This window comes from Phocoena phocoena, chromosome 11, assembly GCF_963924675.1.
Source record: "Phocoena phocoena chromosome 11, mPhoPho1.1, whole genome shotgun sequence".
In the NCBI taxonomy this organism is placed as follows: Eukaryota; Metazoa; Chordata; class Mammalia; order Artiodactyla; family Phocoenidae; genus Phocoena; species Phocoena phocoena.
The window spans coordinates 37,492,165-37,508,069 of record NC_089229.1 but is presented as its reverse complement, the minus strand read 5'-3'; the positions used below and the strand labels follow the sequence as shown (position 1 = coordinate 37,508,069).

Here is a 15,905-nt window from a genome sequence, read left to right as displayed (position 1 = left end):
ACATTTTGTCTTTGATTTGAAATTCTACAGCACAGAATTCACAGCTGTTACTTCTAATTCCACAATGACTCCTTAAATCTGTTTCATTATATGTAAATCATTTATTTACAATCCCTGCAAACCTAGAGCCTATGACAAAGCAGAACTAATATTTGTATTCCACATCAGTTATTCTCAACCATTAGAATCCTTGGAAGAACTGAATAAAAATATAGAATGGAAACCACTCTAGACCATATCCAAGGGTGGGGTGCAGACATATAATTGTTTTTAAATCTCCCTAAGTAACCGCAATGTTTAGTTGAGGTTAAGAACCAGAGATCTATATTATCCAGGTACTTTACTAATAACTGTATGTAATTTATTCATCAAACCTAAAAAACTGGCATAAAGAGGAAAAGCTTCAAAGTAATACAATAATAAAATTGTTGGTGAAATATATGTAATAAAAGATGTGATAATAGACCCAAGAATAGTAGACCCTAGAATCAACTAATTATTTTTTAATGTAATATTTCAAATGGAACGACTTGACTTTATCTCTTAATTCCAAATGATGAGAAGAAACAAACCTCTATAATAGAATTGACTAAATATTGCCCTGCTTGGAAGGTTTCTAGACCAGATGATTTCTTTTTTTTTAATAAATGTATTTATTTATTAATTTTTGGCTGCATTGGGTCTTCATTGAGGTGTGCAGGCTTCTCATTGCAGTGGCTTCTCTCTTTGCGGAGCATGGGCCCTAGCCACGCAGACTTCAGTCGTTGTGGCTCGCAGCCTCTAGAGTACAGGTTCAGTAGTTGTGGCACACGGGCTTAGTCGCTCTGCGGCATGTGGGATCTTCCTGGACCAGGGCTCGAACCTGTGTCCCCTACATTGGCAGGCAGATTCTTAACCACTGAGCCACCAGGGAAGCCTCCCAGATGATTTCTTATAGTTACTTCTCCATTAATAATTTTACTGTTCAACACTGAGATCTGCAAACTCATTATGATAAAGTAAATTCCTGATAATTTTATTCAATTAAAATATCCAGCAATAGACCTTTGTTGTCGGTTCTTAGTTTAATGTGATCAATAATGTTTTGTTAATAAATATAAAATAGATTTATTATCTTTACAGAAATTCTAGGCCACTTTTTAATTTCCACTGAATTTAAGAATCTTTTCATCTGAGGAATCTCTTGTCATTCTGAAGTTCTTATAATGCTTAAACTAGAATACACATCATTCACTAGCTGATGTATGTGGCTTAATAGAAATATACTTCATTTTTATAGTGTCTTAAATCTAAATAAAAGATGAGAAATTTCTAATGTTGCCATGATCAATGTTAATAACACTCATAAATATAAAAAGTAGCTATTTCTCATATTACAACATGAAATAAAAATATTGAATTATTAATGTGGAAAAACACTCATCTGTAAAATTCTTAATCTATATAATTAGAAGATATGAGGAGATGAATTGTACATAAGGAGTTTTTTTGTTTGTTATTGTTTTTTATTTTTGTTTTCAATTGAAAGTCTTCAAATGTTTCTTTGTTCAGCTACAGAATAAAGAAGTAACACTGAAGAGGATCTTTCTAGCTGTAAGAATTACTAAGGAGTCCTTTTAGATATGTAAATATAAGAAAAGTATACACCCTGCCCCAAAGGAAGAATATTTAGTGGAGCCTTGATAAATTATTTCTTCCACAGTGTCTTAATGGGGTGGGGGGTGGGGTTTGCATAATTAGCATGAAACCTCTGGAGGGAGAGGAAAAGAGAGACTTTCTTTTTTTTTTTTTTTTTAACATCTTTATTGGAGTATAATTGCTTTACAATGGTGTGTTAGTTTCTGCTTTATAACAAAGTGAATCAGTTATACATACACATATATCCCCATATCCCCTCCCTCTTGCTTCTCCCTCCCACCCTCCCTACCCCACCCCTCTAGGTGGTCACAAAGCACCAAGCTGATCTCCTTGTGCTATGAGGCTGCTTCCCACTAGCTAACTCTTTTACGTTTGGTAGTGTATATATGTCCATGCCACTCTCTCACTTAGTCCCAGCTTACCCTTCCCCCTCTCCATGTCCTCAAGTCCATTCTCTAGTAGGTCTGTGTCTTTATTCCCGTCTTGCCACTCGGTTCTTCATGACCATTTTTCTTTCTTTTTTTTTTTAGATTCCATATATATGTGTTAGCATACGCTATTTGTTTTTCTCCTTCTGACTTACTTCACTCTGTATGACAGACTCTAGGTCCATCCACCTCACTACAAATAACTCAATTTCATTTCTTTTTAATAGCTTAGTAATATTCCATTGTATACATGTGCCACATCTTCTTTATCCATTCATCTGTTAATGGACACTTAGGTTGCTTCCACGTCCTGGCTACTGTAAATAGAGCTGCAATGAACATTGTGGTACATGACTCTTTTTGAATTATGGTTTTCTCAGGGTATATGCCCAGTGGTGGGATTGCTGGGTCATACGGTAGTTGTATTTTTAGTTTTTTAAGGAACCTCCATACTGTTCTCCATAGTGGCTGTATCAATTTACATTCCCACCAACAGTGCAAGAGTGATCCCTTTTCTCCACACCCTCTCCAGCATTTATTGTTTCTAGATTTTTTGATGATGGCCATTCTGACTGGTGTGAGGTGATATATCATTGTAGTTTTGATTTGCATTTCTCTAATGATTAATGATGTTGAGAGACTCAATTGCTCTCCATTTAATTATGAAGTTCAGTGTTATTTCAAATTCTCTCACAGACTAAGACAATTGACTACATCAGAAAGGGCTCCAAGAGTTCACAAGGAGAACTTACCACGAGGGAAGTAAGAGTCTGGACTGAGACCTGAGTTCACTATCCAGTGTCAGCAGGTTCCAGCTTGGTGTGTGGCTAAGACTGGAAAAACCTTCCTGGCTCAGTCATCTTGATGCATTTGGGAACTTAAGTGTGAAACTAAGCCTCAGTCTGGTATAACTTGGAGAAAGGAAAACCTCTGAAGAACCACTCAGTTAGGGAATGACACTACTGTTAGTGGAACTTGAAAACCAGGCCAGTGATTGGTATAGAATGGTTTCATTTAGCTCGTATGTCAGCGGGTTATTGCAATAGTACGTGGGTGGCATTTGATTTTGAGGGGCCACTGATTTTGAAGTGATACTTTGAAGACTATAAAGTCAAGCATACCATTCTGACCCATGCTATTCCACACTATACTGAACCAATATATAAGAAATAAAATCTAACAATCTGCAATACTTCTAAGTGAAAAATTAAACAATTTTATAGAAGAACATAAAATACATAAATAAATGGAGACTCAAACCATATTACAGATGGCAAGACAATATATCATAGAAGTGACTATTCTCCCCAAATTAATTAATATATTTAAGCAATTTCAGTGACAATATCAATAGGGTTTTAAAATGGGAATTTGAAAGCTGATATTATAATTAAACTCTATGGAGTTTATTCTTAGCTGGGGTGACAGACTATAAATTATAGACATTATAAATAAATGAATCATACTTTATTTTAGAATATAAGAATATACTGATGACATTTGAACAAAGGCTTGATGGAAGTGAGGATAGCCACGCAGATATCTGGAAGAAGGGCATTCTAGACAGAAGGAAGAGCAAGTCGGAAGTCAACAGGAGGCCAGTGTGGTTGGGGTGATGGTGGAGATGAAGTCATAGAATGAGGAAAGTCAAATCATGCAGAGCCTCGTGTAAATGGGAAACACTTGCAGAGTTTTGAGCATATGATTGACACGTTCAGATTTATGTTTTAAAGCATCACTCTGATTCATGTCATGTTAAAAATAGACAATAAGGGCCCACAAGAGAAGCAGAGAGACTTGGAAGGAGGTGATTACAATAATCCAGGTGAGAGATGATAGCAGTTTAGAGCAGAGTGCTTAGTGGAAGTGGTGAGAAGTGGCAGATTCTGGATATATTTTGAAAGTAGAGCAAATAGAATTTCTTTACAGTTTGATGTGGGGTGTGGGACACAGGGAGGACTTGAGGATAACTCCAAATTCTTTAGATTGAACAACTGGAAAGGTGAGATTTCCATCATTTGAGATGGAGAAGATGCAGGGAGTTTTGGAGGGGAATATCAAAGGGTAAGGTTTTTGACATTTTAAGGTTCAGTGACTTTTAGATGCACATGTGGAGATGACAGATGTTCAACAGGCAGTTGGATATATATACTTGGTTGTAGGGTCTGTAGAGGTAAAGATTTGTAAGTCATTAGCATATGGACAGCATTTAAGGCTATGAGGCTGATTGAAATCACTGAGAGAAAAGATGGAGAACCGAGCCCCGGGTCACCTCAACATTAAGAATTCAAGAAGAAAACAGGCAATATAGCCAATATTTTATAGTAACTCTAAATGGAGTATAATCTATAAAAATACTGAACTACTATGTTGTACACCTAACACTAATACAATATTGTAAATCAACTATACCTTAATAAACAAACAAACAAACAAGTATTAGAGCAAGGTCTGACCATGAGAATGTAAACTTTCTGGAATTTGAAAAAATCTTGGAAAGTATATAGGAGCTTCCATTGGATGGGGATAGGAGTTTAAAGCAAATTTAATGTAACTCTCAGGATAAAATAATCTCACTGGACATAAAGTACATATCTAGATGCTTAACAAAAAGAAGTCAGGAAGAAGAATATGATCCAAGAAAAGAGACTGAGCCACTGGTGAGGGAGGAGGAAAACAGAGAGTGAAGTTTCCTATACTGCAGGTGAAAAATAAAGGCGAATCTAAAAAGAAAAAAGAAGAAGGTGAACAACTATGACATCAACTCAAGAAGGGCTGAGAATTGGCCACTGTATTTAGCAATATAAAATTAGTGATGATGGTAACGGGAGAGGGTTCTGTGTAGTGGTGGGGCAAAGACCTTCCTGGAACAGGCTTACAGAGAAAGCACAGAAAGCAACTGGGGACAGTGAGTAGATGACCCTTTCGAAGAGCACGGGGGAGTGGAAAATAGAGCAAGAGCTCTAAGTAGGACCAAAAGAGAATTTCTTTTAAGTTGGAAGAGCTTTGCATGTTATAGGAATGGGATGGATGAAGAAAAAAACTGATGGCAAAGAGCACAGTAAGAACTGCTGGAGCAGTACACTTGACTAGATGATTGTGGAGACATCACACAGTGTAACTCACGGGTGTAACAAAGTTTTTTTTGTCTAAGGATTTTTTTTGATTTTTTAAAGACTCATGCTCAGCCTAATAAGCTCTTTCATGCTTTTAGACATCTGGACAGATTTAAGACTTTGCTTGAAGTGAATACTCTTACATTTTGAAATCAGGTAGTTTATATGCCACCTTTTTCACCCATGTTCACTTTTAATATTTGTATACTTGTTACACTATTTATCTCGGCTCATCCGGCTCACAAGCTGTGTGACTTTGAGCCAGTAATCTTTGCTCTACAAACATCACAGGGTTATTGCAGGAATCCAATGAAACAACTATGTAAAAGTACTTTTGGCAAATGTAAAGGGCTTTGTACAAGTTATTTATCTTGTTCTCATTGGCATGTAGCCCTTTTGTTAATGAGGTTTACAGACAGCTTTGAAGAACAGTCTGCCTGTCTTTGAAAGGCCAGAGCCAGCATTAAGGAATATTTTTCAGAGTACTCATTTTGGCACGTGCAATTCTCCTGCAAATAAAGGGAATTTCTGGTTATACAAGTTTAGGAAACACTGTGTACTATGGTTCCTCTTGGGCAATTTTAATAAATTTTAATAAATAGTACAGTAAAGATAACAGTTCAAAATTGTATAGTATTATATATATTAATATTCTTGTCCTGAGAAATCTCTTTTTTGGGGGGAATGGGTTCTGTAAAACATCCATTAAATTTCTGGGGAACTCGTGCTTCCTGAGAAATGTTAAGATGGATAAACTCTACCAAAGTGAAAAATAAAATTAGGCCAATTGCAGAACATCTGAATGATAGACTTAAAAATTCTCCTGGATTGGCTTAAAGACCAGACAAAGCGATGAAGAGGGAAGGAAAGTATTTGTTCTTCTCTATATCCATATAAGAAAGCAGAGTCCCTGTCACAGATTAGACACTCAAATTATGCCAAAAGGACAGAGATAAATGAACAAACTTTCTGTCAAACCCTTGTGAATCACTCAGCCTTTTAAAGTCTGAAACTATCCTACTTCAGCAAAAAATTGTTTTTTCTGCTTCTCTCGAATCTGGGCTAATAATATAAATGATACTAAATTTGTTATTAAAGATAGAGGAGTCAGGGCTTCCCTGGTGGCGCAGTAGTTAAGAATCTGCCTGCCAATGCAGGGGACACGGGTTTGAGCCCTGGTTCGGGAAGATCCCACATGCCACGGAGCAACTAAGTCTGTGCGCTACAACTACTGAGCCTGCGCTCTAGAGCCGGCGAGCCACAACTACTGAGCCCATGTGCCACAACTACTGAAGCCCGGGTACCTAGAGCCCATGCTCCACAACAAGAGAAGCCACCACGATGAGAAGCCCACGCGCCCCTGCTTGCTGCAACTAGAGAAAGCCCGCGTGCAGCAACAAAAGACCCAACGCAGCCAAAAATAAATTAAAAAAAAAAAAAAAAGATAGAGGAGTCAATTCCACTTTCACTTCCCACCTATTAAAAGAATAGTGAAAGCATAAAAATCCAGTCACTGCATTCAGAGAGAGATTTGTTTTGAACTTAGTAAATTCCCATACAACATTAGATGATTTTTACTTCTTATTTTTGCCACTGTATATAAAAGATGACTTTTGGTCATAATCTTCCTATCCTATAAAATTGATACTCAACTCCTATAAAATTGATACAGTCTAACTTCCTGTGAATATGGATGAACCATGAAACAGCCTAACCTTGCCTCTTCTGGGCCCTTTTCTAGTCAATCGTAGTCCTCTAGGCCACTCCTGCCTCGTATATCGAGGGCTACACTTGGACCTTCTTTTTGCTAGGAGGTGTGCCAATCCCCAAATGGCAAATTCATAAACCCCATAGTTCTGTTTGGTTTCATTGCTTGAAAATTCAATTGATGAATTAAAAGAGAAGTATACACTTTATTATCATGTCATTATGAGAAATTAGATAACTATATAGGGGATCAACACACAGAAGAAAATATTCTGTTAGGGCTATTCAGATGTAAAAAAATTCAAATGATAATTATCTTTGATACAGAGAAGAAATTGGGGCTTAATCAATAATGCATAAAATAAGCCACAATTAACAAAGAACTGAATTTTTGGATGAACAGTTACTGGCAGTAGTTGACATGGAGTGAAGAAGGCATATAAAAATGGGCAAAATACAGTTAATAACTGGACACATCCCTATGGATGAGGGCTTTCAGCTGGAACAGAGCAGAGATCTTTGAAAGAATAGCATTTGTGATAAATGGTATCTTACAGTATTTTTAAATAGATATGTGGTATGTTCATAAGCCAAACATTTAAATATACAGCTAACAGGTCTGTATGAGACTGTATATTATGGTATTTCATAATATGGCCCAAGAGCATGAGGAAATGAAGGTCTTTTGTCATTACTGAGGTGCATATTGCTCACATAGTTATATTAACTTTTTCTAAGTGCCCGTTTTTGCCCTTGGTGGTTCAGTCTAAAACAGCCTTGTATCACTAAAAATCCACAAAACCCTTAATTTTGGTAAAGGCACATCCCATATTTCATCTTTTATAAAAAACTTCAGCTCAGTGTCCTTCATGTACAGAATGCAACCATTAGACAATAACTAGATTTTCTGATCTCAGAATTATTCTTGCCACCGATTCTTCATTTTGTTTTACATGTTTTTGGCCAAGTTCTTCTGCCTATCTGGCATGAATTAAAGAACTGAAAAAATGCAAACAAAAATATATTTCTGATTTTATACTTATTCAGCCTGCACATTTACATATTACCCAATTATTATGCTGCATTTTATTAATTTAAAGAACAGTCACAAATTAATGTCAAATTCTAAGAGGAGAGAATAACGAGAGCAACACTTTTGAAAAGGGAAGCATCAGCTCGGTTCGTTCAGAGTACCTAAGTTCAAAGTGGGGTGACAAGCAGAGAAGCTTGAGAGGTGAGAAGAGGCCAGCCAGTTTGGAAAGGACCTCCCATGACGTGCCAAGGATGTGCTGTTGTGTGATCACTGGAAAGATCAGCCACCAGTAGCTCTGGGAAGAACTACGGTAATTCCTCAGTCACTAATGAACAAAAAATATCAAAATGTATTGCATATAGTAAAGTGTAACTATTCTTTTGTGAAACTTCAGTTTCAGTTTTACACCCTCATGCACACAGATATATACATACACATGCACACATACGTGCGTGTGTGCGTGCGTAGTAAAATGTTGCAACTAAATCATATTTCTTACAGTGGGTAGCAGACAGGTGGGTCCTTAGTGTTTGTGGAGCCCAAGGCAAACGAGCAAAGAGAGGCCTACATGCCGTAACTCCAAATATGTAACAATTATAAATCAAGCTAACAAACTGTCAAATAAAAATATGTCCTACTATCTTCCTTGAAATAATACCTTCACACTGGCTTTTAGGCCAGAATGAATAATTCTCAGACTCCTTGAAGTTCCACACCAGAACTTAGTTACCCAGATATGGCCCTGGACTGTAGCCTGCTCTCCTTCTCTTCTCAGCCTCAGCTCCTTCCAGAATACCAGTCTGCTTCACCTGTATATATGTGGATACCTCAGTCAGCACTTTCAAACTCCGTGGGACCCAAAAAACAGGTATCCCTTGGTCTCTTCTTAGGTCCAGGGATGGGCGCACTGGAGGGCGGGCAGGGACAGATGTTGCTCCTAGGAACAAGCTCATAAAGGCCCTGAAGGCTAAGGTCTGTTTGGTCAGAAAGTCTGGGCTGCCAGGAGCTTGGCATGTGGTCAAAAAGGGGTGCTGGTGTGGCTCACACCTGTGCAGTTTCCCCTGGTCCCATGGACTCTTCATCCTTAGGGAGAGGCACAGAGGGCCAGAGATAGACCTGCTAAATTGTGGACCCCTCTTGCCCAGGTTTAAAAGCCATACTCATAGTAGTTAAAATTTTTAAATGCTACTGCCTTGGAGCATCTGTTCAGAGTAAAAAAATATAATAGAGATTTTTGGGAAAAAAAGTAAGGAATTAAAAAACAGTCATACTCAAGTAGAATAAAACAATCAACTCTAGACAAATAAATATGTGTAATTATGAAAGACTAAAAGATCAGAAAAAAATAAGGTTGAATTAGAATGAATTTTCAAAAATCAATAATAACACCTAGAGAAAGCATCCTGGCATGAAGGAACATGACAGTACAAAGGAGGTGAGAACACCGGGGTTCTCGTCCTGCTCTGGACAAATAAGTCATTTAGTTTTTCTAAGTAGGCATTAATTTCATTGTCTGTAAAATTAAGAAAAGGAAAAAAAGTCTCTATCTGCTTCTGAAGTATTATATGTGAAAAAATGATAAATGGACATAAAATTGTAGTGCAAATGATTTTTTTAAAAGTATCTAATCAAGATGCTTCCATGTTTAAAACACTTCTATGTTTTCCCATTGCTCTGAAAATAAAATTGGACTCCTTAATACAGCCGACAAGAACTTAAATGATCTGGCCCCTGCTCAGTGCCCCTGTGTGGCCTGTCTCCTGCTTCTCCCTCTCCTGACAGCTAGACTACATTACCCTGCCATCCTTTCTTCCCAAGAATGTGCCAAGAAGCTCTTTCCCACTGTCGGTGCATTTGCACTTAGTGTTCCCTTTGTTTCAAAAACTCTAAGCTTTTCCATTAACTCTCTGTATTCTTTTGGGTTCCGGTTCAAACTCCACCTCCTGAAAAGCTCTTCAGTGCCATGTCTACCTATCCTCCCCACCCACCTCACACCTGCCCCTTGATCACACTCACTCCCTTTTACATGTATGTGCTTATTGTCTGTGCCCTCATCTGCCCTATTCATTAGCATCCCAACCACCCAGAACAGGACAAATTTCCCAGCACTTCAGTAAGGTCACTGCTAAATATTTATTGAAAAATGAATGACCATGAGAACACAGTATTAATAAATATTATAACCATACTGTTTATTGCTTGTAATCAATGTGTCAAGAATTTTGTCATTCATAGTCAGTGTTTCTATTCTTTACAAGGAAGCTACCAGTTAGGCATGACTATTTACCTGTAACTGATACTCAGGGAAGTTACAGAGTAAGGACACCCAGGTAGTTATTGGCAGAGATGGGATTTGAATCCAGGTCTACTGACTTCAAACAAGTCACTGTTCCACACTGTCTCTCTGACACTTCCTGTCACAATTAATGTATCTCTCCTTTAAACTCTAGTATCATTTTTGATACCACTTTATTCATAATGTTTTGCAATATTAATTTGGACAGATTATTTTCACTGCATATTATTTTCACTCCTGCAAATTTTACAGGGAATGTCTTCTGAATCTCAACCACTGTCTAACATACTACTTACTCACATTACTTAGCAAACATTTGCAGCTGGAAAAAATAACTGGAAGTACAGAATATATGAGCCAGGAGCATTACTATCTCTTTTACAAGAGAAGCATGCTTATTAAAATTTATTTTTCACAAGTTAACTCCTCTCTGGAAAGCAGCAGGAAGAAAGTTATGGATCCTAGCCCTGAACTTTTAATGAGGTAAAATTTAGTATTATGAAAATTTTTTTATTATCCCATGGATAATTATGTTCTTCTAGAACACCTGATTAAATCCATGGCACACAGAAACAAAATTGTTTCAGTTAAGCTTATTTTTTTCTTTTCATTTTTGTTTTCAAAATGTTGGTAGTAATTACACAACTTTTCTATGAGTAGTAGGCCTGTTTCCGAGTGTGCTTTTATGAGACTATTTTTATCAACTATTTTGTCAACAGAGTTTTCAAGCCACTGCCGTAAAACCTCTCCTGTTGGCTAATAACCCACCCTGACTATGTAATTTAAGTAACTTTACTGCCCTAAACAAAGGGCGATCCTTGTGACTAGGATTTGCAAGTCATTTTCTGACAGCTCCACAGCACCTGACAATAGTTTCATGTTTCCTCCCCAACAACCCCTTTGCAGTTTGTACACTAATACTACAGTCATCCTACGCTGATAACCTTCGCTACATAGACACTCCCCAAAATAATATTCTCTTTTCCTTTGTTTTAATATACCTTTTAAACACTTGTTACTGAAAAATTAAGTGTTAGGATTTAAATTACAATCCTATAACACTTGTTATTCAATGGTATTAACATACCTTAAATAATCCTGTTAAAGGGGATAATTTCAAAAAGATGATTTATAATGTTCAGGTGCATAATTTAGCAGTATTTATAAAGGGATGATAAAAATAATAATTAGGATATTATTTCAGCTTTTATCAAAAAATGTCAGCAGTTAGAAGATGAATAAATTCTAGAGATCTAATGTACAGCATGGTGACCATAGTTAATATTGTATAATTGAAAGTTGGTAAGAAAGTAAATCTTAAATGTTCTCACCACACACACACACACACACACACACACACGGTGATGAACTAATCTTATCATGATAATCATTTTACAATATATATTTATACAAAATCATCACACTGTATACCTTAACTTTACACAATTTGTAGAGCAAACCATCACATTGCACACCTGAAACTTATATAATCTTATATGTCAGTTATATCTCAATAAAGTTGAAAACAAAGGAAATATCAGGCAAAGAAATATGATATAAATAAAACTTTTAAAGTGCTTTCTTGAATCATCTAAGGAGTAATATGAATTAAAGCACTGTTTATTTATTTTTAAAATTAAAAAAATATATGACATATACTTTAGGATTACATTGCAGGATAGGGGCATGATATTTTTAAAAAGACTAGTATATCATTATTTCAAAGCATTTGGAAATCACTCTTCCTACAATTCTGGGAAATTAAAAAAAAGTATGCCGATAATTACACTGTTTAAAAATCTTTAGTTACATCTATAAAAAAGTGTGAGTGAGTTAGCAATGGCACAGAATTTCTCTTCCACACTGGCTGAAATGCCTTCACCAAGAACTGGAAGGCAAAGAAAGTTGACAAGTACTTTAAGTCTTCAAATACTCAGAAACCTCCACGTATATACCACTATCTGTTGAGTCCAATAGAGACAAACATCATTTATTCACAGGTCCTCATCCTAATACTGTAATCAGTTTCTGAAAATTAATCTAACATGAATTGTCTTATATTCTATAATGCCTAAATATTTAGGGGTTATATCTTAAAAAAAATAATATTTGAACAAAACTACATGTATGAGTACACCACTCCCCAGAAGTACTAGAGGAATGCTTTAAGCACCAAATGGTTTGTTATCGAATAGACAAGATCTTAAGTTCTTTATGCCTTTGAAAGCATATTTCTTTAATTTTCGTCCAGATAAGCATAATATGGCATCACTATATTTTGAAGACTTCTAAGAAAAAGACTAGATGACCATAAAGTCCATTTTCATACTCAAACCAATGTCATTCTGTAATTCTCTGAGGAAAGGTATAGCACTGGATTACTGATGACATAATTAAAATGAAACAGTAATAGTAAAATGACATGTTAGTTTCCTAAACTGAGGATTGTGTGCAAATGCCCTATTCTAAAGAGCTTGGTGGTTTATTTACTGAATTAATGTCAGTTTACTTATCTGAAGAAAAGAGAAATAAGTTTTATTCAAATTTGAAACATAGCTCATGAAATCTAGCTGTCAGATTGTAGCTTATTGTTAATACCTACCTTAAGATTTCTATAAAATACATTGATAAAGGCTAAAATAGTAAAGCCTTTAATGAAGAGGTGTTTGCTTCTCAGCCACCAGAATTGATGGCGGTCTCAGGAAATGTCTGGTTTACTTGGCTTCTTTTGCTTTCACAGTTGAAGGAGGAAACATAAGAAGCCCCTCCATTTGTTTCAACTGGATAAATGAGGAAGTTCTCAATTTATTATGATAAGAAGTCTAGTGCTATTTGTTTTGTGGTACAGTCACTTGCTTCTTAATCGCTATGTTTTAAAACCTCCTGATATTCACAATGACACCAATTTAGCTACCTGATTTATGAGGTCTTGATGATTAAGGAGCTCAAGCATCCAGGGCTATAACTTGCAAATATCCAGGAGATGGTCTAAGTCTCATGCACAGGATGTGCAAATGCCTATGTAATCTTAATCTGATTCCAGACCTACCAGCAACTGACCTTCTTTCTCTTGTGCTGGGAACAAGTGGTTCAGCACAGAAAAGCGCCAAACAGATTGTTGGTTTCCTTGGCCTGGGTCTATGCCCCACCCGAAAGGAAAATCAATTTCTTCTAAAAAACAGTAAAAGTCTAATGACTTCAGATATCTTTCAATGTAAATTTTCATCAACTGGAGTACTGCTGTAGTCTTATCAAACACATAGAAAATAAGTCAAATAAGATATTATAAAAAAGTTTTTGCAGTGATAAGCCACAGATTAGTCACGAATTGTACATAATATCGCTTATAAATCAAAATTATTGTTACTGTATTTTAAACAGTCCTGGATATAGATTAATATATCTATAGAGATATATAGATATATTTAGATACTTATTCAATTATAGATATGTTCAAACAGATATGTAATTAAATTCTTTTTAAGAGAATCAAGTTAATAGCAAGTAATGAGAAATTCAAATATATATATGTGCATAAATCCACACATATATTATTTTTGAAAGAATCAAATTAGGAGCAATTAATGATAAAGGAAATAATAATGCACTTTTGATCAACAAGTCAAAACACAGTAATGTTTATTACATGAATTACACAAATACTTCATACTCCTGTCAAACGATACAGCAAGTAAACACTTCCACATAAGAGCATGTCATATGTGTCATACCTTTTCATGGACTTTCTGGCCAGGTTCCATCCCTTCAAGATGTTCTGACTCTGTGGATCCCTCACTTGATGCCATTTTTCTTTGTATATGAACATTTTGTTCACGCAAGGCAACAATCTGCAAAATAAAAGCACTATGCCTTTAAAATCTAGAATAGAGCATGAAGTATAAGAAAACTGAGTTTACTTGAATGTGGCTAAGTAATGAATACAAACAAATAGAAAATAAACATTAAATTTTACTCATATTATTAGTTCAAGAATATTTCTAAAATTTAAGCTAGCATTTCGAATAATATTTATAATATTTATAGGAATGTGAAATTAAGAAAATATTTTCTAGTTGGAAAATGTATCTATCTAGCTTGAGATGTTTTTAAATCAGTGGCATGATACATGTGGTATTAATTCAGAAATTACTTTTTAATTTAACTTATGAAATGTAATAAAATTTGTATTAGTCTGAATTTTTAAAGTATGAAAGAAAGATAAATCAGAAAATTGACAACTAAAAACGAATTATGAGCACATTCATCTTCCCTAAGAGACAGCATATCTGCAATTTTAAAACAAGCAAATAAAGAAGCTAGACTTAAACAATTTGTGCTACTATCATGAGCATTTAAAATTAAATTGGTCTCATTGTCATTATTTTAACAGCCATTATTTTAGTACTTCTAGTCCAAATATAGTTAATTTACAGAAAAAAAATTCTCAGAAGGCAATTAATTCTTGCAAAATTTTACAGGTCAGATTTATACACATGATACTTTGAACTTAGATTCTCAGATAGTTGTAGTTTAAGTGATCTTAATAATATACAGAGTGGAAAATCACATCCTAGCATTTTTTAAATATATTTTCTATTTATACATATTATTTCGAAAATATTTTACATTATATTAATACCATAAATTATTTGTTTCTTGGCAAGTTTTATTATAGTATCAACTCAGATATTGAGTCAGTATTGGTTCTAGGGGAAATCAATGTCCATAGTATTTAGCACATATTAAGCATATAAGTTTACTATGATTCAATATTTATTGAATTTTATATTTAATACTTATATTAAATAAATATTGAATCATATTAAAATTATATGTTGAAATTATGAGACCAACGTGTCACACAGACAAAGAATTATCAAGTAAACAAAAGACATCGAGAGATTGGGTATGTGTCCTGCTGCCTGCCATTGCTGCCCACATGCCAATGATATATTCATGAGAAAAAGTGATTTTGCATATGACCTCCAGCAATTCAACACATAACTTATCATTTCTTAAGGGCATATCACCACATAATGAAGAACAACTCTGTAAAAGCTCTTCTCTCCTGTAGTACTGCAATCACCAAATAATTGGTTCCCTTACTCCCATTCTTGCCCATCTACAATCTATCATCCACAAAGCAGCCAGATTCATCTTTTAAACTTAAGTTATATTGTGTCACTCTTCAGCTTTCCAAAGAACCTCTCTGTTTTCCCAACTTGTTTAGCATAATTTTAAACTTCTTAACAAGGTCTGTAACACCCTACATGATCCCTTCTGCCACAATGGCCTCCTTTCTGTCCCTCAAACAAACCTGGCACTTTCTCACCCAGAACTGAGGAACTTGCTGATCTTCCTGCCTGAAGGATTTTTCCCCAGCTCAGACTACAGCTGACACAATCTCAGCTTTCAAAAGTCAGCTGAAAAACCTACTTCTCAGAGAAAGTGTACCTAGCCATTATACTTTTTACAATATATCTGTGTTTATTTTGGTGTGTATCTTACTCATTAAAAACTAATATTTTACTCCTTTATTTATTTACTCACTTTGCTTGTTTATTTAGCTAGCAGAAGTCCTAATGATATCTCATGGGAAAATAATTTTCAAAGGAATACATTATTGAAAACAACATTTTCATATGAAGCAGCACATCACATTAGTATGTGCAGGGATTTAATATAAA

The 15,905-nt window shown here is 35.4% G+C and overlaps 1 protein-coding gene across 7 annotated transcripts in view; it reads right to left on the bottom strand.

Annotated features, from left to right (window-relative positions):
* Positions 1 to 15,905, bottom strand: part of PPFIA2 (PTPRF interacting protein alpha 2) — a 473,000-nt gene that overhangs the window by 132,782 nt on the left and 324,313 nt on the right. For all 7 annotated transcript variants that reach the window (XM_065886832.1, XM_065886829.1, XM_065886826.1 and 4 more), the window contains one exon: positions 13,950 to 14,066. In XM_065886832.1, the coding sequence (XP_065742904.1) occupies positions 13,950 to 14,066 (117 nt within the window). The remainder of the gene's footprint in view (positions 1 to 13,949; positions 14,067 to 15,905) is intronic.